This window comes from Streptopelia decaocto (genome assembly GCF_964273445.1).
Source record: "Streptopelia decaocto genome assembly, chromosome: Z".
NCBI lineage: Eukaryota > Metazoa > Chordata > Aves > Columbiformes > Columbidae > Streptopelia > Streptopelia decaocto.
The window spans coordinates 6,560,766-6,585,990 of record NC_138657.1 but is presented as its reverse complement, the minus strand read 5'-3'; the positions used below and the strand labels follow the sequence as shown (position 1 = coordinate 6,585,990).

Here is a 25,225-nt window from a genome sequence, read left to right as displayed (position 1 = left end):
TGGAGCAAGGAAACAGTGCCCTAGCTGTGCATCTCACACAACCCCCTTATGTTAGGAAGGACTGAAGAGGCGTGCCTGAACAATGTTGGAGAAATTCAGTGTTAGTTTTCCCCTTTCATCACAACATTGTGCAGAGGAAGTGTGCACAGCCTCAGCAGTGAGGATTGCAATCTACACATGGGGAGGCAGGGAAGGCCGGGCCAGCAAAGAACAGAGTTAACTCTCACAACCCCCTTCTTGTGACATAGCATGAACTGCGGTGCCTTTGTGTGAATTTGCATCAAAAAGCCCCAAAAATATGCCTGCGACTCTTTATAGTGACTGTTTGGAAGCACAGAGTTGCATTTCTGACAACTCTTCCACTGCACAAGGTTTAAGGATTGAGAAACCTACAACCTGACGTGGAGCAGGTTCATTCTGTTGGGATGGGGGCATTGCCCAGGAGGCACTTGTGTCGTGTAGGGACTGACCCATGCATGAGCAGCTGAAGGGATTGGTGCCAGAGGGGTGGCAGTGGCAGAGAGGCTGCTGCACACTGTGCTCACATGGGAGAAAGGGATTGACCTCTCTTCAACAAGCAAACAATTGTGGATTTACCGTATATAAGGAGGAAAGACCAACAAGCTCTGTGAAGGTGAGATAAGGATTTCACCCAGCTGTCCAGCTTCATTCACACCCAGGCCACAGCTCGCACAAATCTGATCTGGTTTAAGCCACCAGGTCTCCTTTTCCCACTGCTTGGCTGTCATCTTTCCCACCTCCTGCTCCTCCAGCTTGGCACCAGGGGCTGTCTTCCAAAAGGGCTTTGGGCTTGCCTCAAACCCACTGTCAGCATAACTCTGGGGACGGAGGAGCTGGAACAATAGTGAGAGGCACTGGAGGAAAGTATCTCCTGCCTCTTCCTCGCAGTCGTACCTGGGGCTGCCAGAAACGTGCCCAGAGCAGTGTGATCAGACACACCTATTTCTCCAGGCTTTTCTGGCTCAGGATTTATACCTTCCTGAAGGAGCGAGGGTTGTAGCACACGCTCCTCGGAGAGGAAACGTGCCAGAGTACAGCTCTTGCCAGCATTTTATGCCTGGTGAAGGGTGCCTTAAGTGTCTGCCACATACTAAGATAGGTACATTTTGCGAAAGGAGCTGCCCAAGGAACACAGCAGGCTCTTTATTAATTGGTGAAAGTCCCTTGTAAAAGGGTAGTTTAGAGTGCTGCTTATGACTTCCTCTCTGAGAGGTTTGGACAGCAAATGCACAGTCTAATCTTAAAAAAAAAAAGAGAGAGAGAAAAAGAAAAGTGGCTGGAGATGTGTAAAACTAGGGTGGAGGAGCTTGGCTCGGGAGGCTGCTGATGCGAGGCTGCCTGTGAATTGGCACCGGCAGGGGAAGTTTGGAACAAGCACCGATATGTTCTTTCATTGCAACCTCCGCTGAGACTGGGGAGGCAGAAGGGAAAAAGGGATTTCGGTCCCAGTCACTTTCCCCGTTTCAACCGACTTCGGGAGCCAGAGTGGAGGAGGTCTCTCCATTCTCTTCCCGGTTAATTGTTTAATTGGGAAACAATGCGCCGTTAGCACCCGCGTGCCCCTCTCCGGAGGGCCGATGCCGGGCGAGCGGAGGGACCCGTCCCGCCGCCCGGGCTGGGGCTCCCCGGTACTTCCAGGGCCGCTGCTGGGCTGGGGTCTGGGGGCCCCCAGGCTTCCCTGAGGGCTCTTCGAGGGGGCGGGCGGGTGGCCGGGGCGGTGGGAGGGGGACCCGGGGCGCGCCCCTCCGCAGAGGCAGGCGCTGGGGGCTCTCCTGCGCCCTAGCAGCTGCGGGAGCTTTGCAAATTGCAAAGGAGGCTCTTGCAGAGCTTTGTGAACCCTCCTCTCCCCGAGCCAGCGCCCCTCCTCTGCAGCGCTGACGGTACAACGATATAATAATGATGGGTGGTTGAGCCTCGCATTTGAACTTGCAGGCGAGCTCCCTTTGCCCACAACTCGGTTCAGGCTCCGCAGCTCGGAGTCAGGTGCTCGCCGGTGGGGTGGGAGGGGAGACCGAGCTCTTGGAGAAGGGGACACCCCGGAACCACCGTCTCCTTCCAGCATTAACGAGGGATTTACTCTTTCATGCGGCCGCTGGTATCTCTGGACTAGCTTAGCCACCACGTTGCGATTTTTTGCAATCTCTGCAACACGCTACTTTTTAAGGTAACTATAACTCTTTTAATGCGGGTTGGTTTTTTTGTGTGTTTTTTTGTTTTCCTAAATTTACATATGATTGCCAGAAAACACCCAGTGCAATATTTAAAACTATTGTTTCACTGCTGGTACCTGTAAGGACAAAGAGTTGAACTGCAAACCTTAAAGCGGGAGAGAATAGCGGTGATTGGTGAATTTAAACAACCTGGGGTAAGTTCAACGACACGCAGGGAGAGAGGAGAAGGGATGCTCGGGTACTCGCAAAAATCTCCTGGTGAAAAGAGGAGAACAAAGAAAACTTGGAAATAAACGGCCTCGGGGTGGGAGCTCTGACAGAAGTCTTTGGTACTGGTTGCTTGAATGGCCGGGAAGGTACAGATGCACCTTGGCGTGCGATGGGGCTCAGAAGGGAGAAAGGAGGAAGCTATTTCCTACGGGTGTTAAATACACAAAGCGCCCGTGTGGCAGGCGTGACAAGAATGGACCTTTCCTCCGGCCACCAGGTTTTCTTGCTCTGAGGAAACGGTGTGTTCCCCTCTCCCCTCCATCGCCTTCTCTTTTTTCTTCCCCCTTCCCTTGATGTTCCTGGAAAGCTGCTCACAGGGCAGAGAGGGGCTGAGGTGCTCAGACAGCATCTCTCCCAAAGGAGACGGAGAGCAAGGCGTCTTCTGAGCCACATTTTCCTTGCTGAAAGGGGGGCGCTGGGTGAGGACGAGGATCACAAGGTCAGTGGAGCAAAATGCCCCCTTTTACACCCAGGGCCAGCTTCTCGGGCACGGGCACTGCCTTTCCCCGCCGTTCCTCGGGATTTCTCCTTTGTTTTACAAAGCAAAGTGAGAGCATCGTGGAAGGATAAGGGAGTTTCGACGGCGGGAAAAAGCCGGTGTGTGTGTTGGGGGGGTGGCATCGGCAGAGGGTCGGGATCTCCGCGGCAGGGATGGGGGCCCGCGGGCAGCCCCCGTCCTGTCCCCGCCCGGGCGGCCCCCACGCACCGTCCCCACACAAAGGGGCGGCGGGGAGCGGGCGAGGGCCGGGACCAGCCCTCATTGTCCCCCTTGTCACGTCCTCCTCGGCCACCCCCTCTCCCTCCCGGTACCCGCTTTCGGGATTAAGCCCCGATCGATATTCCTTTTTTTTTTTTTCCTTGAAAAAATAATGGGTGTTGAAATGTGTTGCAGAAGCCTATCCCAAGACGGAAGAGTGTAAATGGGTGGGTTTAGGGTTTTTTTTTTTGTGGCTTTTTTTCCTTTCGCTTAAGAAGGCCGAGCGAAAGGGGAAGTTTCCTTCCCAAAAGGAGTGAGTAAGACTTGGCGGAGCGAGAGGGGCGCAGCGCCGGCCGGGGAGCCCTGGCTGAGGCGACGATGCGCTGTGGCGGGGCGGACCCGGCCACCCCCGGGACGCGCAGCCGGGCGGGGGCGGGAGGCTCCGCCGGGGCTCGGCTGCGGGAGCCGCCGGCGGCCGCTGCTCGAACGCGTCCTGTGTCCGTCGGGGAGGTCCCGGGGGGGGCCGGGCTGGCGGGGAACGGGGCCGGGCCGGGGGGTCCCGCCGCTCTCGAGGAACGGGACGGGCCCGCGCGCGTTGGCGGCGGCACCGCCGCTCCCCCTGGCGGCGAGCGCTGGGCTCGTCGTTTCCGTAGCCGGTGGTTTCCCGCCAGAGGGCTCCGGTTCCCCCCCCACGCCCCCTCAGCTTGCAAGTGGAGGGAAAACTTCGTCATAATAATAATTAAATGTATATATATATGTAAAAAAAAAAAAAAAATGTCGCCGAGGCGTTTCAGGCTGTACCGTCTCGGCGCTCCCCGGGAGCCGACACCGCCGATGTTTGACAGCGGGGCGGGACCGGCAGGTTTCCCGCTGCGGGGCCCGGCTGAGGGGCAATACGGGCACACGCAGCCCCATGGGCGCCCAGTGTGGATACTGGACGAGCCTCTAAGGCTCTCAGAAGAAACCCTCGCCCAGACAGCGCTTTGGTCCTTACATCTGAGCCCCGCAAAGGTCGCGCCCGTGGGTGCTGTAGGCTGCATCTCTGTATCTTTTTCCCATTGCTGCTCTTCACGTGTGCCCCTTGCTCCCTTTGCCGTGCCGGTGGTGTGGGTGCTGGCGAGGCTGGAGAGGTCTGCAGGTGTCCTGGAGGCGGGCAGGCAAGGGGGAAGAGCTGGTGTTTGGGGTGCAAGTAGAAGGAGAATGAGGATGCACATGGTTCTGCAGGCACGGGAGCTGTGGGACCTCGCTCTGCCGCCCCATAATTTCCACTGTGTCTCTGCGGGGCCGTCTGAGAGCCCAGAGCCGCTTCTGGTATGAATTAGCGCAGGCCTGGGAGGGATGTCCTCAGGCAGCAGCTCCTCCGCAGCTGCCAGGGCGAGGAGCGCCAGAACACGCTGTGCTCTGGTCACTTTTCCCCTCTGCCTGCACTCGGAGCTGGAGACAGAGCCTCCCTCTTGTTGGGGCTCCTGCATGGGAAGGGTTCCTCCTGCAGCTCCTGGTGCTGGAGGTGTTGAGGAAGGGACGATGCAGGTGCCCCTAGGACCTTCTCGGAGGCCTTAGGAGGACCTTTGCAAGTGATAATGGGCTAAGAAGCCCCCACTGGCGAATCAGATGCTGGCCGAGTCTGCCATGTGGCAGCACAGTGGACTAATTAATCACATGGCATGGTGAAACTGGCAAAGTTAATTAGGCAGCACTTAGGGTGAGGTTGGTACTTGTCAGCAGTTAACAGTCAGATGGCATAAAAGGATCAAAGGACTGCAAAAGCAGAAGAAAGTGCAGACTGCGTGCATTCAAAAAAGGATGGCAGCTGTGCAGGTTTCAGGCTGAGCTTGGAAGGTAGCAAGAGGTGTGCTAAGTCTGGGATTGGTCATTTCCAGCTTGCTGGAGTTTCACTGGAAAGCTGTGTAATTTACTGTTTTATCCATTAGTAGGAGCAGCAACCTCAATTCACTTCTCTAGTGCCAGGTCCTGTTAGGGTTTTTCCTTCTTTTTTTTTTTTTTTTTTTTTATTTTTTTAATTTTATGTGAACGTGCATTTCACTATGGAGAAAAGGACAGTCAATGGGCAGAAGCTGCTTTTTACGTGTTTAAGGAGGTGGCCAGCTTTCATAATACAGCTGTGGAGCACGTACTGAATCAATATCAGTGTGACCCGAGAAGTTGCAGCCTTCAAGGACAGCGTCACCTCTATGAAAATAGCTAATTTTTCATTGTCTTAACTTCAGAGAAATTGAGAATAGTTTTTGGATGGTAGATTTTAGTCTGTTCCACACCAGGACAGCTTACTGTCTTTCTTAACCTGGGGTTTAAAACAGAAAGAGGGACATGATGTTCTCCCATCTGGTTAAATTAAAATAGCATTGGTGTGAGATCAAGGTTACGTTGCAAACTAAACATGAGCTGGACTTTGATCAGAACTTATTGCTCCTATGAGTTTCTGCTGTGGTAAGGGAAGGTAGCACTGCCTGCAAAAATAGGAGCCCTGCCTTCTCCCCACAAAAAGAACCTCTGCTGCTAGTTTTTAAAGATGTGAAGTTTGCCAAGGACTTGGAATCTTTTGGTTAAAAGACACTATGTTCAGGGTTGCATCCTGTTTAAAAATGTAGTGTAAATTACTACTATAGGTCAGTCTGTCTGTAGTAGCTCCTAATGAATGGATCACTCCAGTTGGAAACTAGTCAGTAGGCAACTCCAGTTTGGTCACATTAAGTGAGATGCTTTTAACAGAAGGTGGAAATTAAACACTTACTCAAGTCTTGCAGTCTTGAGTTGGCAGGATATTCTTACTGTGTTCATAGTATTATGGCTTTCTCTTACTCTAAGGGTAGTGACACCAAGGGGGGAAAAAAAAAAGTAAGCTTGTGGAAAAAGGTATGGTTAGAATGATTTTGGCTAATTACAGTGGGTTTAGGGGGTCAGTATGGCAGCCAGCCAACAGAGGCCTTTGTGGACTGTAGGGTGTGGGAATGGGACATATAAACCAGTTGTAGAGCAAGGGTTTTGCTGGGGAGGTGTGCTGTTCCTGCCTCCTCCTGCAGTCTGTGCCAATGAAAGGGGAGGAGGCAAGAACAGTTGCACCTGAAGATGAGACCCTTTCCCCAGCATTTTTCATTGCTCGAGTAAGAACCTCAGGGTAGAGGAGATTTAGAAAAATAAAAGGTTGAGAGATGATTTTCCGAGAGCTGGATGTGTGGATTATTGATGGGTGTCTCGTATTAAGCTCCATACTCAGGCAGTGCAATTTTGTTGAGCTCTTAGTGCAGCAGGTGTAATTCCTGCACTACTCAGTAAAAGGCTAAGTAGCCATCACAGCTGTGAATGCTTTTCCTGTACCCAAGGCTGGGTTCAGCAATATCTTCAAAATTATCCTTCCACAGTTATCTGTCTGTTTCCATATCTCATTGGGGCTGTATGTATTGTGTTTAGTGACTAGAAGGTCATTTGGTCACTTGTGGGTTTTTTCAATAAGATTCCTCAAATTGCGTTGGTAACGCAGTCGCCAACATGATGTCTGAGGATCAGTGCTCTGTGCTTGTGTGCAAACTGGAGAAGTACGGTAAGAGGAGGTCCCGCCTGTACTCTGGACCCTGAGCCTAGGCAGAACCTCAGGTGCAGAGGTCTCAGCTTGCTCTGAGCATGGCAGCAGGATTCGTCCTCTTACCCAATGTGGAAGTGGTTTCACCACCTCTTTTCATGGCAGTGTTGGCAACGAGCTTCTGCGGGCAATGGGCCTCCCATTGGTGTGTGCCATGTGGTCAGTTACTCTTGGTCAGGGCTGGTGCAGTGGAGCAGGTGGTGGTTGCAACATGCAACCAGCCTTGTTTAGGTGTTGCACTCACATCTTCCAAGAAAAAGAAAATCCTTTGTTCTTTTTCTCCACTAAATTCTTTGAGTCCCTTGTTTCTGGGCCCAAAAGCCAAGGTTTGCCTTCTGCAGAGGGAGGGAGATTAAAGCGTATGGGTAAACATGGAAAGTTAAACCTGTAAACAGTTTGTTCTAGACTTTTGTTTAGCTGTTGATGTAGCCAGTGTGTGACGCATGGGAAACACATGTGGACAGAACATCTCCAAAGAAGGTCTGGAGCTACTCAGCTTTCACAGGGGCCAGAGCTTTCAACATTGTCTTGCAGGCGGGTCCAGTGTTCACCACCTTTGAAGATGGCGAAGTGTGTTATTCTTGTTGTTCTCTCTTCAGAGTGCTTGTGCTACTGGGGGAACCAGTCTGCAGTGCGTTTGGTGCTTGAGGCTTCCAGGAGTTTCAGCATACAAGGGTTGCTTGAAGGGCCTTCTAGTCTGTGCACATCTGTAGGCTCAGTGTGACCTCTCCTTTTTCTAAAAATGTTGTGTAATAATGAGGATTATTTAAGTGTTTATCTAAGCAAGCACGTGACTGTCTGTATTTCAGGGCTGGTCCGTTGCATTAAAAGGACTTAAATGTCTGCAGCTCTTGTGGAACCTCCTCACTTGTAACAGCCTTCTGCAGGGAATTACTAGGGTGTCCATAGTATACCAAGGCACAGTATAGATTTTTAAAGTTAGTTGTTAAATAGCCACTTTTCTTTGCTCCATGTACAGCTTGGCTCGTGTAAGCATAGGGAGAGAGAAAGCAGGCTGGATGGTGTTGAGGGTATCTATTAGTCTTCAGAAAAAACACTTTATGGCAGGTAGGGCTCAAACTGAATGGAGTCAAAGAAGCCCCTGTTCTTGTTTGGGACTCAATCATAGAAACTGCAAATTCCATGGAGTTAATATTGCAAAATAAGTGATATCACGTTGTACACTCAGCTGTATTGAATGAGTGAAGCAGAGATGGGGCGTCTTTGGCAGCGTGCACTCTGTTCTACGGAAAGCAGCTGTATTCTCTCCCCCACGCCCTGGGAATAGGTTGCAGCATACATTTTTCACTGCAGCCGGCCGGCTCTGGCCTTCCACGTATAGGGAATGAAAAGCTCTCAGGTTTTCAGCCCTTTTGAGGGCAAATTCTTTAACATGATGTTGTTATGTTAGAGATTGCCTCGTTGGGAAGGCTTGGTTTGAGATGTTTTGCATCTTTCCTGAACTGTTCAGCTGTTACAGGAGGGGTGCCAATTCACACAGGCTCATGTGAAGTTTGGGCTGCAGCTGTAAGATGTGGAGAAAACTTTCCTGAGACCGAACACATCACTGGTAGTTTTGTGAAGATGTTTCTCTGTGTGTCTTGCTGTCATGTTCAGTGTAGCCTGTGGAGGTTTTTAAATGCATTAGTTAATGTTTTAGCCCTAAACCATTACATGTAAGTATTAAAGAACTAAAATACTAATGTATACTAATGTGTAAAATGTGTGCAATACAAGTTCCATAGTTGCAACACAGATGTACATCTATTCAATCTCTGTTTCAATGTTCCTTAAAACAGTTCAACTGTAATCTCTCTTGGGCAGGAAAAAACTACCACTTCAGGTTACTTGTCCAAGTAAAGAACCCCAAGTAGCATATTTTGACAGCAATATCAGGAAACTCAGGATTTTGTGATAAACATTTCTCAACAGCAGTGTTTGACAAACCACTGCTGAAAAGATTTTCTTTTGCTGGCTAGATACTACACACGTGTTACTATATGGAAGTGGAACTATTTATAAACTCTTTCTGGTAGTTGATGTTTATGGTGCTTGTAATGCTTTTGTTAGGGTACTTTTGAAATTTTTGGGATATTTACAGGTTCAATGTGTATAACTAAGAACTGGTATAAAAATGAAGATACACTATTATGAACAGGCAATGTATTTTTATGTACATGCGATATATGTGGAGATCTTTACCGCTGTTAGAAGGTGGAGCCTGTAAAGGAAGTGGCAAGCAAACGCAAAGGGAACTGACATGTCTTGGAATCACTCTGCACTCAGTAACCTGAAACTCATTAGGAATCTGTATTCAATAGGGACACGTTGTCATTATAAGAAATTTCCACCATAAAATATTATATGGAGAAATCTTGAAAGCAAGAAGCCATCTGGCAACCAACTTGCAGATGGAAAGGATCATAGTGTGGATGTTGACTCACCATCAAAGTTCATGAGAAGCTTGTCATGGGAGACCCTTCTGACATGAACTGGGTTGTTAATTGTTGCTAAATGACAGGGTAGTTTGTGCTATGGACACAAAACTACTCAGAGGTTGAATCTGGACTGGCAACACCACACCAGGAAAAAGTAATCAGATTGTACTTGTATACTGCCACCACTGTATGGGAGTAAATTTAAACCAGTAAATAGAAGATCAATATATTAAGAATTATTCACTGTCCTGCTGAACACCTTTTTAAGTAGATGACTGCTTCTAATATCCATAACAAATATTGATGTTCTGAGTTACAACACTTGATAAGGACAGAATTCAATACTAACCACTTATTCCTTTGTTCTTTATTTGTAGGTCAAGATGTTGTTAAGTATAAAGAGTATCTTATGGATGTGCTCTACATTAGTTATAACATGTATGCTACCTAAAGGTAAGTGTTATATGCAGAAGAATCATTTATTAAAATTCACTTCAGTTTTCCGTTTGGTAGGGTACTTCCAAAGACTGAGGAAACAACCCAGACTTAGGAGATTCAGTTTCTGGTCTTGCCTCTGCCACTCCTTTTACTGCAGTATGTAATTAACTTTGTTTCCTTGTTCTCATTGCTTTACTGATTTACAAAGAAAACACTTGGTGGGTGTGCATATTTTTGACAAGGTTTCTACATGCGTGTCTGCTGAGGTTTATAAGTGCCATTACTACAATTAAAGTAACAATAAAGGAAATGTCATAGGATCGCATTGTGTAAAGCAAAATAAATTGCCTTCTCCAAATGTTCAAGAATGCATTTTAATTCTCTAACCTGGGCTTCTGAAATGCTGGACCTCTGACCCAGGTATGTCTTGCACATTAATTTTCCGTGATCCGCTATGGATCTCCTTGCAGTAGATGAGGTGAGGATTGATGAAGGTGCTAATTTTCATGAGGGGCAGACCTCTTCCATGAGAACTTCATGGAGGGAGCAGAGCAGTGCCAAGAGCATCATAGCAGGTTCCGGGGAAGGACCCAGCCAGGCTGCAGAAGTGGTGGATGAAATGGAAGAAGTTTTGGGCTACAGGAGCAGTGGTTTGGCAAACGCCCCAGTTAGACCCCAATGCACATGCTCATGTATGCCGTGCCACAGCAGACTTTTGGGTCCACAGGTCACAGCTCACACCCTCTCTGTATCCAGGTTGAAAAGTACCACGTGCAAGTGGGGTAAAAGGGAAACCAGCAGCCCCAGTTTCTGCCTCTGGAGTGGACAGTCTGTCTGTCAGCCCCTGTCGTGGAGGACACCACGAGCTAACCTGGTAGCAGGTCCCTAGGCTGCTGGCTTCTGGAGCAGTGACCTGTCAGGACAGCTGCCGGTCTTTGGTTTGGGTGGAAAGGAGACGCCTTTATGACTTCTCTTAGTGATTACATACTAATGCTGAAGTATGTGTTCATGTGTGGTTGCCATGGTTATTTGAAAGTTTGACTCAAGCTTTTTGTAAAGAAAGGCCCCTACAGCTGCTGCAGACTCACAAAATCGGGATAACAGCTTTCACAAACCTCAAAGCAAGATTTTTTGTTGTTGTTGTTCTTGTGTTTGTTTTATAATTTTTTTTTATTATTATTATTTTTAAAATTTTCTTTCCAGGAACAACTCAAACTGATTTTAGCCTTTGGGAAGATCAAATGTACCCTTTTTTTTTTCCCAGCTTGCACACCATTGCTATCAAAGTCTTTAGGTAGTGCTGTAAGATAAAGGAAAGACTGCTATGCTTAGTGTAGCCAATTAAAAGTTTATTTCTTTTTCCTCAAGCAGGTTGGGAGCACCATCCTTTACTATTTCCTACCATCGTTTCTCCCTTAAAGCTGGCTTTGTTTTTCCATTCTTTATTAGACATACAACAGGCCAGAATGATTAGACTTTTCAGGGACAACAGATTCAAAGCTTCAGGCAGGGGGCAAGCCACTAAAACTGAACTTCCATTTTCTTATTCATGGAAAGCTTAGACTGATTTGGTTATTAAATGTCAAGCTTTTTTTCTGCCTCCAGTTTTTTTTTTTTTTTTTTTTTGTTACTTAGTAAAATGTCTGTAAGCTGACATTTAATAATTTGTTCATATGAAACCCTTGGAGAGGCAAAGCAAGCAATCATCAGAAGAGGTCATGGACTGCAAAGTCAGTCTACATGGTGAACATGTGAGTTTTTATTTGATAACTTACTTAAAGGGGGCTTATAAGAAAAATGGAAAGAGGTTTTTACCAGAGCAGGTCAAGGGACAACAGTTTTAAACTGAAATAGAGTAGATTTTGATCAAACATACAGAAGAAATTTTTTGTGGTAAGGGTAGTGAGACACTGGAGCAGGTCTCCCAGAGAAGTTGTGGATGCTCCCTCATTGGAAGTGTCCATAGTCAGACTGGATGAGGCTTTCAGCAATCTGATAGGGTGGAAGATGTCCCAGCCCATGGCAGGGGGTTTGGACTAGATAATTTTTTGAAAGGCTCTTCCAAACCAAACCATTCTATGATTTTAAGTTAAAGCTTTCTTTAAGGCAGAAATGTCTGTTTTAAGATAGAGGAAGAGCTGCTACTGTTATTTAGTTAGCTTCAAAGTGGGGTAAACGATAATTCATCACTCACACAAGGAGAGGTCTAAAGATAAAATTTTAGCTGAAAATCAGCCTTGGGATGGAGAACATGTAAGGTGACAGAATAAGAAAGGCAAAAGAATCTGTCAAGAATTCAAACCTAATATTTCGGTTGTAATCTGTTGAAAGTCTATTCATGTTTGCTTAGGGCATAGTTCATGATCAATCTAATCACACATACATTTTAACACTAGCTGGAACTGTTCTGCACCTTTTCTGTTCTCTGATGCTAGTTCTTGTGCTTTTCTTTGTGCTGACACATTCAAAACCTGACTGGACACCTTCCTGTGTAACCTCATCTAAGTGTTCCTGCTCCGGCAGGGGGATTGGACTGGATGAACTTTTGAGGTCCCTTCCAATCCCTGACATTGTGTGATTCTGTGATTTATGTGGATATGAGGCCAGCTGAATCAGGTAAATTGTTTGAAAGAGCATATGGCATTTCTTGTAGGTTATTTTTCCACTGGATTAGACCATTGATCTGACTTGCTACCTTCTGCAAATGCTGGTGCTGGCAGAACTGGGAGACTGGGATTGCATCACTGGAAGTGGGGAGGAGTGGGATGGGTCCTTGAAGTGGTAAAACATGGGATAGCACCTTTAGATGTCCTCTGACTTACTCCACCTTTTATCAATGGTTTGTTTTTTCTCCAGAGTAGAATCCAGAGTAGAATTTTTAGTACTTAAACAAGTTTTGTATGGGTGTTCTGGTAAGGGCTTCTCAGGAATATAGACCAGGTTCTGACTGGTCCTTATTTGCCTAAATCTTTCGGAAGGAATTAAAAAAAAAACACCCTTATGTCTTTAGAATGCACTGTGAACTTCGGGGGTTTTATTTTTGAAGTTGTGGGCCCTTCTTTTCCCACAGAGGCTCTTAAACATGTTCAAAGTATGGCCATGGTGAAGAAGACAAAGATGCAAAACTTTTTCTATTTCATGAACTGATCCAATAGAGTCTATGAGATCAACTCATATCTTTCTGTTTTGTAGAAATGCCAGTCAGTTGGTATAACAACACATTTGAGGATTATTATTACAAGACAGTGTTTACAAGTAGAGCTGTTTTTTTGTTTAAAAATACTCTTCAAAATGCAGAGATACATTTTGTTTTTAGAGTTAGGAATCTTAAGTTTTCACTTTTTCTTTTTAAATACTGAATTTGAATATAAATTGAAGCCTTGAAATCTTTCATGAAACACGAATTCCTGTCCTTCCATTCCCACAATGGATTGGATCACTCCATGTGACTTAATTAAATTTAGGTAAATAGCCACTTCAATATGATGCATTGCAATATTTCCTTTAAAAAGCTTTCAGGCAAAATTTTACAAGTTTACATTTTTTCTTTCAAGAGTTTGATGGGAAAGTTGTGAAAATCAGCAGTTATTTTTAAAGTGTAAATCCTGGAATCTGTGAGTCTTAGTATTAAGTCATAACAAAACTGAAGCTTAATACAGAACACAGCAAGTTATAAGCATCCAGAGTTTTATGCATTCACCACTAATGATTATTCCCATCTTTGTTCTCTCTTCCGTTCTCATCTTTGTGAATGGTCACATTCATAAATACCTAGCGTGTTTCCCTGGCACTCTCATTAGATTTCATGTAGCAACAAAAGTATTTTTCCTTTGAGGGCAAATTGAGAATGGTCTTGCATGGGTTCTTTAAGACTTTACATTCTTGGAAGATGTGTGTCAGGAAGGCAGCAGGAAATATGGTGTGAGGTTCTGGGGTCACGAGAGTGCCCCTCTGTGAGACCTTTGCTGTTTGCTCTGGTTCTTGTGAAGGATTAATGACAGAAGTTCACGAGCAAGGTTTACGCCTACTGCTAGTGTGGCATTTACTCACTTTGAGCTAGCTGGTGTTGGGATATTTTAGTTTATAAGCTGGATTCTGATTATGAGTAAAGTTGGAGTTTATATTATCCATTTTAAGCTTCTATTTGTCATGCCATGAGTGACTGTGCTTTCTTGAAAGCCCTGTAATCCAGAAGACAGTAGGAAAACTCTAGGTTATCATATGTGATATGTTCTTTCGAAGGTATACAAGTAATATGCTAGTTTAAAACATAGAATCACAGAATTTCTTGAGTTGGAAAGGGCCTACACGGATCACCGAGTCCAGCTCCTGACCTTTCACAGGACAACCCCACAGTTCACTCTGTGTGTCTGAGGGTGTTCTCCAGTCTCTTCTTGAACACTGTCAGGCTTGGGGCTGTGACACCTCTCTGGGGAGCCTGTTCCAGTGCTCCACCACCCTCTGGGTGAAGAACCTTTTCCAAATGTCCAGCCTGAACCTTCCCTGGCACATTTTCCTGCCATTCCCTTGTGTTTATGTTCTGTCAAGGTTTAATGTAAGGTGACAATAAACCATGGCAGATGTTCTCCGTTAATCTCTCCCCCACCCTCTCCTGATTGGGAAGATGATAAAGAGGAAAAAGGAAGAGAGACTTCAAGTTAGAAAGGTTTTAAAGGCTTTACTAATGCTACTAATTAATAGAGAAAATATACAAAATATACAGAACCAATCTTGATTGTCCCGGGTAGCAACTTTGTCCCTCCTGGCATGCCTCCAGCAGCTGCAGGGCAGGCACCCAGAAGTCCTGGGCAGGACTTCACAGCAAACCAGAAACTGGATTCAGGGATGCAGGGCCTCAGGTTGCAGGCAGACAGGCAGGGTCCTCTCTAGATACTGGCCATGGTTGAAGAGAGCAAGACCCTCATGGTCTCCCACTTTTATATGAAGTATCACATGGAAGGGATGGAATACTCAGCTGGTCAGTTTTAGTCACCTGTCCTGTCCACCCCTCCTTGCAAATGGGTGTCATTATCAGTTAACCTTGGTTATCATAGTAATAAATCTAAACATGAGCTTCTTCTGCATTCCACCAGTCATCTTATCAGCTTTCATAGCACAGTGTCCGAAAATACGCAGGCAAAAATTCAGAAAAGTGCAGTTACTTGGAAGGCACTTAGAAGAATTTAGCTGAAAGGAAAATTTACTAAAAGAGAATTAGTCTTGTTTTTAACAAAACCAGGACCATTACATGTGCTATACCATAGATTTGTGTATGCCTGTGAAGTCTTCATATGTTATGTTGAGTTCTGTAGATGAGATTTACATTTGTCTGGCTTCCTGTGAGTTTCTTCCACAATATGAAAGTAGTTGGTTCTTCTTCATTCTGTGCCTCCTTCTCTGTTTCACTTGCTCAGACCATAAATCACTTGGTAAAGAACTCAGTGAGGGGTTTTGTTGAGTCTCAGTGTGTTACCTCTGCCGTCAAACTTTCAGACAAGTTTGTGTAAGCGGTGCATTAATTTTAGTTTATAATTATCTTCATTAAAGGATTTATGGTTAATGAGAAGACTACTCTTAAACTTGGTGTTAGTAGTCACATCAACAGAATACATAATTTCATTGATCCTTTCTATTGTTGCTGGTAGACAGGGCAGTACACCATGTATCTAGGCAGGTGGCTGATGAACTGAAAAATAACATTCTTTTTTTTTTTATCTCATAAATTTGGCTTAAAATAAATAGAATCTTTTACTCTTTAAGCATGTGGTTTTTGTCTACATACTCAGTAGCAACATTCTGTTCAGTTAAGCTTAATTACATAGCAAAATTACACCTCTAAGCAGTGTCACTTAATATAGGGAATTCTTAGCTTCAGACTTCTTGTCCATTACAGACCTATGGGTCTGGCTAATGTAATACAAAAAGTCAGAATTCTGTGTGGTTTTTTAAAATTTTCTCTCTAGATTTCTATTTTAAGAGCTTTGTAATATTTGCAACACAAAAAATGTAAAAATTCTAGGGAAAGAGGCATTCTTCTCAAGCAAGAAGTTCTTCTAAAATTTGTCTCCCACTTTCAAAGGAAGATACCAGGCTATGTGTCTTTGGGAGTTTTGCTGGTGGAAAAAAGCACAAAAAGGGAAGGTGGATTTATTTATCTATTTATTTATCTATTTATTTATTTATTTATTTATTTATTTATTTATTTATTTATTTATTTATTTTAAGAAAGAGTGTGCTACATGCCATCATTCCCATGATAAACTGACACAAATGCATAGACATAGCTTTAGTTCTGAAGAAAAATAGACAATTATAAAATGTGGCAAAATCCTATCCAGTAAGTTAAACCTGACAGGGTTGTCTCCTGTCTGGACATCACAAGGCAGAAGTTTTCATTCTGCATTCTCTTCCTGCTACTTACTGTGATGATGGATGTATTTAGTATTTAAACAGAGGAAGACAACAAAAATACCCAGCTGCTAAGGCACACTGCCTACTGAGTCTACCCATAATCTGACTGCATTGTGCTGTTCTTGGCCTGTCTCTGGTTTATCTTTTCGTCTAAATCTTCTATTGACATTACTGGGAGTTTTGTCAAGATACAAGTTTGTGGGTAGGTGATTTGGCCTTAGCTGTGTATTTTATTTCTTTATTTTAGATACATTTTTCCAATAAATAGATTATGGTTGAGTGATCATAGAATCATAAAAAAGTTTGGGTTGGAAGGGACCTTCAAGGGTCATCTAGTCCAAACCCCAAATACGTATCAGTTAGCAAGAGAAAAAAATGCTTATGTTAATCACCAACCAGCTTAGTCATTTCAAAACTGTCTACTTGTTTAAGACTACACCATGTTACAAGTATCCTAGGTCCTACATGGTGAGGTCGAGATACAGAATAAAGCAATGTTGGGAAATACTTGCTTTTCTCAGCTTGTATTCCAGTTTACAAACAGTTACAAAATGTTTTGTTAATATTTTTGCTCGCCATGTCCCTTCTAAGAAACAGGGGCATGGGTTAGAGGTGGACTTGACAGTGTTAGGTTGATGGTTGGACCTGATGATCTTAAAGGTCTGTTTCAACCAAAATAATTCTATGATTCTATCTCATACCATTAATAGTGTCTGAAAAGGAGACACAACATGCAGTATAAGCGTAGGAATACTGCTAAAGGAACAAAAAGGCTGTATGGATTAATAGGAGATATCAATGCTTTGACCACTAAATTCTGCTGCAAGAAATCAAACTTTTTGGAACGGTGTAGGAACTTCATATTATGTTTCAGTGCTAAATATATATATATATATATTTCAGTAGGGAAAAGCTTCTCCCCTCTTTTTCTTCTCCCCTCTTCTCATGATAACAAAGAGTGCTTTTATATAGTATTTTTAATGCTTTCTACAGTTACACAGGTGTGTTTGTAGCTACATGGTCTCGTATTCTGGGATGTAGCCCAATTTAGGATAGATCTAGTTTGTATACCATGATGATATGTGTTGTTTGCCAAGAGTTTCAGTCTGCTGATGTGAAGACACAAATTTTAAGGAGAGGAAATTTCCTCAGGGTTCAGTTCTGATATTCCAGATCACTCATAACCAGAAACAAAGTTCTCAAAAGTTTATTAAAATTCTGTCAGTCAGGATAATTATGACTAGGTAATTTTTCTTTTAAGAAGTTCCTGTAATCTATAGAGATGACAAGAGATCATAATAAACGCTAAATATTTTGAGACTGATTTTAATCTCTCACCTGTGCAATTTGGCAATAATTCCATCAGAGCTGATAGGACTGAGCATTCTGTTTCTTCATCCTTGGCCCACTGTAGCTCAGTGAATTTTCAAGAAACTAAAGGTGATATAAAAGGCAGTGATGTTTCTATACTTTACATTTTCAGGATAAAATCGGTCCTTTCTAGTTTTTAGCAATCAAATTGATTCTAGGTGAGCTGAATTTTTATTTCCTTAGGGAAGTAAAGAAATAAAATATCCTCAATGGATTTTTTTCCCCCCCCCCCTAAAGAAATGTGTGTGTAATCAAAGCTTTTGAGCTAGTCTTTAGTCTTCAGTAACTTCTACAGGCTTCTCTTCAAGCCTTGTGAATTCTTTAGTCTTTAGGCCTGTTTTGAAAGGCTGAGGGAGCTGGGTCTCTTTAGCTTGGAGGAGACTGAGGGGTGACCTATTAATGTTTACAAATATATAAAGGGTGAGTGTCAGGAGGATGGAGCCAGGCTCTTCTTGGTGACAACCAATGGTAAGACAAGGGGTAATGGGAACAAACTGGAACACAAGAGGTTCCACTTAAATTTGAGAAGAAACTTCTTCTCAGTGAGGGTGTCAGAGCCTGGCCCAGGCTGCCCAGGGAGGTTGTGGAGTCTCCTTCTCTGCAGACATTCAAACCCGCTTGGACACCTTCCTGTGTAACCTCATCTGGGTGTTTCTTCTCCAACAGGGGCATTGGACTGGATGAGCTTTCGAGGTTCCTTCCAATCCCTGACATTCTGTGATTTTTGTCTTTCCCTGTTTCACAAATAGAATCTTGCTAGGTCTAGACCCAAAGTTTGTGAAGTGATTATTTTATTTGACTGTTAAATGTGAATTGTGTCATCACCAGTCTCTGTTAATGGAAGAATGAAAACCTCACCACATGCCTGAAACGCAGAGTGAGCATCTTACTGGTAAATGTGTTCAGACAGTGCCATTCCATGTGAATTTTTCAGCTGAGCTTGGGTGCAACACACCAGCAACAGCTGGTCTAATCAGTTTTGATACAGTCCTGCTGAGTGTACCTGCATTGTGTTTCCAAGAATTACTAGTTAGGTAGACATGGATGGAAAGGACCAGAAGATTGCCTTTCAAACTTCTGGGTCTTCCTTGGTCAGTCCTTTGTTTTGTTTTGTTATTTTTTCTAGTTAGTGCTTTATTATTAAAATATTCACAATGAGGGTGGTGAGGCCCTGGCACAGGCTGCCCAGGGCAGCTGTGGATGCCCCATCCCTGGCAGTGATCAAGCCCAGGCTGGACGGGGCTCTGAGCAACCTGGTCTAGTGGAAGGTGCCCCTGCCCATGGCGGGGGGTTGGAACTAGATGGTCTTTAAGGTTCCTCCCAACCCAAACCATTCAACAATTCTATGAAAATGCTTGGCTACCAAGCTGAAGATTCTTGTGTTGTACCTGTTTAGATAATACTATTAATACTTTATGCCGTATAAAGCCATCTATCTCTGTTAAAAATAATCAACTTAATGAGCAATTTCCCCCCCCCCTTTTTTTTTTATTTTCCCCCAAATCTTCTCCTCCTTACGGAGACATGATATTTTTGATGATAGATAAATAGCTAAATAATTTTCATGTGCTGGTGTCTCATATTTCATGTATCATTCTTTTGGTGGCTACTGTTTGAAGTTTTTATATTTCCAAATTTGATGAATCCTAGCTCGTTTCAAATTAATGATCAGCATGTTCCACATTTCAAAAATGTTAGAGTGCGGGACAGTGAAAGAGGTAAGATAGATACTGTTGCGCATTCAGCTTTTAATCTTCATTAATCCATTATTTATGGTGAAATAACATCACATGAAAAATAAATCTAACAGAAATCCTCTCTTCAGACAGTTGCTGTGTGTAGGTTGAATGAACAGTAGTCAACTTTCCCCTCAGGATATTGTCAGATGGAAGCATTGCACTGTAAAGTGTTTGCAGCTGGAGATGTCATAAAAAATGATAAAGGCCCTATCATGTCAAGTCTGAGCCAAGTAGGGACTTTCTGTGTGCTTTACTTCCTTCTCTGCTTTAACATCCTGCAATACTTTATTTCTGCAATGTGTTAAAGTCCCTGAGGCAGCAAGGAAATACTTCTAAAAGAATGACTATTTAGGGGAGTCTCACCAGAAAGGCTTTTGTTTCAGCAGGTATGCAACAAAAACAGTTAACCCTTGAAAGAATAATGGAGTAAGGGATGTCATGTATGCAAAGTCGTGCACTATGTTTTGCTCTTAGGACAGGAGCAATGAACAAGCTACTGTGAGGTACGGCTAGGTGTAAACATTGGTAGCTCACCTGTGTGCATGCTTTTGGCCACATCAGTAGATATGAGGTGACTTGCCGTCTTTTGCTTACAGTGATCTTCCTCCTCTGAAGTAAAAAAAGCATAGCTCTTACAGTTCATCTATCATTTAAAATTTCATAACAGTTTCTGAAGAAGGTCAAGGAATTGGTGACTATAACAAACAGAGAAAACGAGTCAGGGAGTAGTGAATTAAAGCGGCCCAAATGGAAAAGGGCTCCATCAGCAGCTGAGCATATTGGTGCCAACTTTTTTAAGCTTATGCTAATCAGTCCTGTTACACATCAGTTAAGGTTCATGGATTTCAGGTCTTGCATGTCTGTGAATCATTAAATAACAATGAAGTGTATCTGTTTCCAGTTTTGCTGTTCCACTAATGTGATTTCTTCTTTCTCTCCCCATCTCTCCCCTTTTTTTAGTTAAAGCAGAAAAAAAAACCCTGGTAAAGGGTTCCCTCTCTGGAACTTCAGTCCTGCCATGCTTCTTTTCAACCACACCCACTATAGCCTCCAGCTATGCAGCTGAGTATCTTCGAATCAAATGGTCAAAGGTTGAACTGGACAAAAGTGGAAAAGATGCGAAAGAAACCACAGTGCTGGTGGCCCAAAACGGCAACATCAAAATAGGTCAAAGCTACAAAGACAGAGTGTCTGTTCCGACCCATTCAGAGGAGACTGGAGACGCTTCGCTGACGTTCTCCAAGCTGCGTGCCAGTGACGCAGGGGTGTATCGCTGCGATGTCATGTACGGAGTTGAGGACACACAGGGCATTGTATCGCTGGCTGTTCAGGGTAAGGATTTATCCATTTCATTTGTGGTCAACGGTGGTTCCAGTTAAAACAGTTAAATTTAGTAATAAACATATAACTAAAGATAATTTAAAGGAGCATATTTAGCATTTTACCCTTCCTTAACTGTTCACTCTTTCCAGCCTCTTTGCTTTATTTATTTTCATGAACTGTTTCCAATCTGTAGCCCTCTAACTTCTCACACCTTTGGGGAGGATATTTTTGATTCCTGGAACAAATGCTGTTTGCTTATTCCCAAACTAGTTTGATACTTCAGTTTAGTTTGTGTGTTTTTCAAGACATGCTCTTTCTTTTAATTTTTTTTTTTTTAAAGTTTTCTCAAACCAGGCCTTTTGAAACATGATACATATTGTATTAATACATCTGTCTGAAAATGTCAATGTCCTTACAAGAAGGCAGACTTGGCAGGCAGAAGAAGTCTCTTTTTAATTGTTTGTGTAGGAGGAAAGGAAACAACTGCCTTGCTACTGGAGCTGTGGTTGGCCTGTCTTGCCATTTGATGTACAAAAACCCTAGTGCCAACAAAACTGGGAGCCACACTTTCTGTGATCAAGTGCAGTGGAAGCGTTTCTTTGTCCCAATAATAGAGGTTGGGTAGGTAGGAGGAAAACCACATGGCATAAGCTGCAGGGAAACAAGTAGGGAAATGGCTGCTTAATGTTCTTCCATGTGGAGGATCCAGGGCAAAGAGTTTGCTTGCCATCACTATAAGGAAATAATCTCCGAAACTTTCAGGAGGGAGAAGTGTACATGTAAAGAGATGGAAGAGACAGGACTTTCAAAAGCATATATGTGGTATACGAAGCATCTGATCTATAGGTGTTATTCTCCTGCTTATACAGCATGGTAAGTACAGCATAGAGACGGCTCCAGAGCCTGGTGTTGTGTAGCCCTGTCAGTTTGGCGCAGAGCCTGAGCTAACAAGCTGTGCTGAAAGGCAGGAGGCACCAGCCCAGGCTCTGTGCCACGTGAATACGAATTCTGGACCCAAAGTACTCTGCATGCTTAGAACAACACTGTGCTGTGGGGATGTACCGGCTTGCATGAGCCTTAGTTTGGACTCTGCCTTACACTCCTTTGCACTTAGGTGGTTTTTGAAAGTTCAGTATTTACTCAGATGACTGAATCCCAAAACAAACATTAATATCTGCTGCTGGAAATTATGGATTTGGCTAAGATTTTTTTTTTTTTTTTTTTGGTGAGCTTAATACTGCATTGTTCTTCCAATATGTTTAACCCAACTTGAACAGTCTTTTGGCATTGATTCAGTGAAAGGTTTTGAAGATGTGGTCCTCATTTGGAAATACAATAAATCAGTGTAACCATTAATGTCTGTATAACTTCATGAACTGCTCAGTCCTAATGGCAAAAGCAAAAGAAATCTTGGTTTGAACATTACTTTTCAGTAACTAGTGTACCTGACATTCTTTATTTCTTTTCAAGTGCTCCCTTGACTACATATCTATATCTAGGAGCAGCAAATGTTTACGACAATAAAATATCTGATGATTTATGGCAATGTTTCAGCTTCTGTAGTTAGTGCTCCTGCAAAACTCTGCAATGAGATGAACTGATTGGGTTATTTTTTTAAGTTGAAATAAAGTCTCACACACTCCATTTTATTTCTGCAACTGTTCTTTTCCATGATTGTTTTAGTGTCAAAATTTCAGGAGTGGAAAAAGCCAGATCTTGACCCAAATGGAAAACACCATTTTTAGATTGTCCTTTGTGCACTCCGTTCTCTACATTAAGTAAACAAATAACATTTATCAGACTCATAAAGCTCTCATGCAAATGTCGCTGCTGAAATCTTCTGCCGTCATTTCAGTAATGCACTTTTGTTTTGTGATTTCAGCTTTTATTTAAAAAAAAAATATTAGTCCCAAATGTAATTTGTTGCTTTATGTTGTCTTTTTGAATCTGTACCCCAAAGCGATAACAATTGGAGAGACGTGATCTTCTATATACCCTCTTTGTGCGTTCTTCTCCGCCTGTCCTTAGTGTGGTGTAGGGACATCTTTCCTCGTTAACTGCGGTGATTCCAGAGCTGAGGGCTGTGGTGGTTCAGCACTGTGCCCCGGTCAGCTCTCCCAGCCGGGAGCGGGGCTCTTGCAGAGCATCCTGTGAAGTCCTGGTGAAATTTTCACAAGTTTGGCTATTCTGTACATTTTATGCTCATCACAAATGAAATGTAACGTGGATTTGTGTAGCACTTCTTTTGCGAGGCCTGAGCAGGCATGTGTTGCTTTAGCATTTCAGTGGATTAAAAGTATGCATGAAAAGCAATAACTCTGGCTTGGGTAGTATTTGATTGATCATATACCTTAGCTCTAAATTGAAACAGGATAACTTTAATAAAGACAGGAAACTTCTGCAGAATTCCCTGTGTGTGTCAATTTAGGTGTGGGAAGAAATGTTACTAGTGCTTCAAAAAGCAACATTCATGTGTTTCTTGAAGTGCCAACACTGTTATGTGCCTTAAGTCTAATTTAATGAATGTCTCAGAAGTGACCAAATGAAGTGGGCCAAAGCTTATCTGCATCATTCTGCTGAAGTAGGTGACATTGCTATTTTGTTATGATGTTACCTTTATGAGGTTTGTTTGGGTATTTTTAAACCAATAGAGGACTTGAGTTCTAACTATTTCCAGGTTTTCCAGTTGAAAATGAGGGACATTCCCCCGTTTGAAACTTTAAAACAAAAAGCACATTCCAGCACCAAAGAAGCCAAGTAGATAAGCTTAGACAGCTGTGCTGTTTGTTTTTCAAATGAGCCATTACAAGTAAGATAATAGATAACTAGGGGAGCTAACTAGAATAAGGAAAAAATGGCTATAATTGCTATTCCTCTTGTTTCATTTAGGTATGTTAAGAATATAAAATCTGCTGTTGAACCCATTGTGCATCGAATGGATGTATTTTACCAGTGATAGAATGTATTGTGAATGGAAAACTGGATTTCTAAGAATAATTTTCTCTGTAGCATGTAATTTTTCCCAGATTAAACTGTACAAGCTGAACAGCTGATATTAGTCACCAAAATAAACAGTAAAACTTGTAATGCCAGTTTTTCTTGTCTGAGTCTCAGGACCAAGGCTGTCTACAGAATTGTGCATCTATTTTTTTTGTGTGTGTGGCTATCACAACAGACAGTTGTGCAGTTAATTTGCTATTTTTAGTTGCCAAATGAACTTATGAAGTTCAGAAAAGTCAGATTTATATGCTATTAACAGTACAAATATTACCTTTACCAAGAAGATCGGAAGTAAATACAAAACTGCCTTCTTGACTGCGACAAACCTGTATTTCAGTGCTTTGGCTCAAAATACTTCAGCATCAAATCCTACCTTGCCATAGGATTATTTATATAGTGTCTGAGTAGATTTTGTTTTTAATATAATCAACTGTTGTGTAATTTAAATTCCTCGCAAATTAAGCCAAACAAGTTCTGTACCATTTCAGACAGAAGTCTGTGTGTCCCAGTGCCCTGTTCCAATGAAAGCAGCAATAGCTGATACCAAAGGGCAAACGTAACTGTTTTCCCTGTGTTCTTTGTTGCTGTCAGACACTTGTCACCCATGGATTTCTTGAGTCAGATGCTATAGCTTTATGTTAGGCAATCCTGCACATTATTATTTTTTTTTTAAATGTATGTAAAATTTTAATATCCACAGTTGGAATCCCAGTTCAGCCACCAGTTAAACACAGCTGGTTAAGTTAGTCATTAATCACAAGGAAGATATGCATGTCTGATCACTCATGTTGCCTTTTTCTCTACCGCATCCTATTTTGACAGGTAAAAATCTTTCTAAAGAACGTCGGGGCCTTGGAGACTGCCATGATTCTGTGCTTTTCCTTTGCTTTGGTTATAGGCACAACCTATGCCCAATACTTAGGTATCAATAGCTGCTTATGTTCTGTTTGCTGGAAGCTCAGAGGCATCACCAAGACACTGTGGCTTAACCTGGTACTTTGTATCTGCTGAGCAGTTCTTAACTGTGTGTGCATCATAAGCTTGTGATAGAGGTGAAATAATTTGATCCATACTCTGTTTTAACTGCTCAGATTAAAGCTAAGTCTGACCTGCCTTGTTTTTACCCAGGGGTGGTTGCATTCATGTTTCTAAATGGTGTGATGTGACTGTGTGCAGTCCTGGGGATCTGACCTGGGAAAGTCATAGCACTGTAAGAACTAGAAGGACACACTGGGTCACTTGATCTAGTTCCTTTGGTATTGCAATTAACCATGTTACGTGCTGTGCTACATGCCCTTATTAATCCTGAAATCAATTGGGAGCACCCATTCACATAAGTTATCATATATGTCATCTCTAAGATCAGAGGGGTTAGGTTGAACTGTACGCTATATGTTACTATTTTAATTTTACTGCTGGTGAAAGTGTAAAAAGAGAGGACTGAAACACTTAATTTTAGCCCACACAGGAAGTTTTGGGGCAGCCAGATGCTGTTCAGCTCGTTAATCACAACCACAGAGCTGTCCTTGGGGTGGGGGACAGCACCAGCGCCGGCAGGTCTGCAGGCTGGTGCGCAGTTCTGTCACACTAGATACCTCCTTTCCTGTTACTAATTGTGGGAAATGCTTTCCTTGCACACTGGCTGCTGCTCTAATTACACAGACCTCTCAGACAGTGATATTTTGTGTTCAAAACTGATCTAACAGTGTTACAGTGTTACGTGCTTCAATTTCTTTTACAAGAGAAAT

The 25,225-nt window shown here is 43.2% G+C and overlaps 1 protein-coding gene across 4 annotated transcripts in view; it reads left to right on the top strand.

Annotated features, from left to right (window-relative positions):
• Positions 1 to 2,024: 2,024 nt before the first annotated feature.
• The window catches only part of VCAN (versican), a 114,506-nt gene continuing 91,305 nt past the window's right edge, over positions 2,025 to 25,225 (top strand). For 2 of the 4 annotated variants that reach the window (XM_082074479.1, XM_082074476.1), the window contains exons 1-3: positions 2,025 to 2,185; positions 9,573 to 9,648; positions 20,115 to 20,486. In XM_082074479.1, the coding sequence (XP_081930605.1) occupies positions 9,579 to 9,648; positions 20,115 to 20,486 (442 nt within the window). In that variant the 5' untranslated portion in view covers positions 2,025 to 2,185; positions 9,573 to 9,578. Of the gene's footprint in view, positions 2,186 to 2,888; positions 2,902 to 3,443; positions 3,477 to 9,572; positions 9,649 to 20,114; positions 20,487 to 25,225 lie in introns of those variants that run through there. The other 2 variants (XM_082074477.1, XM_082074478.1) reach the window with 2 other exon arrangements.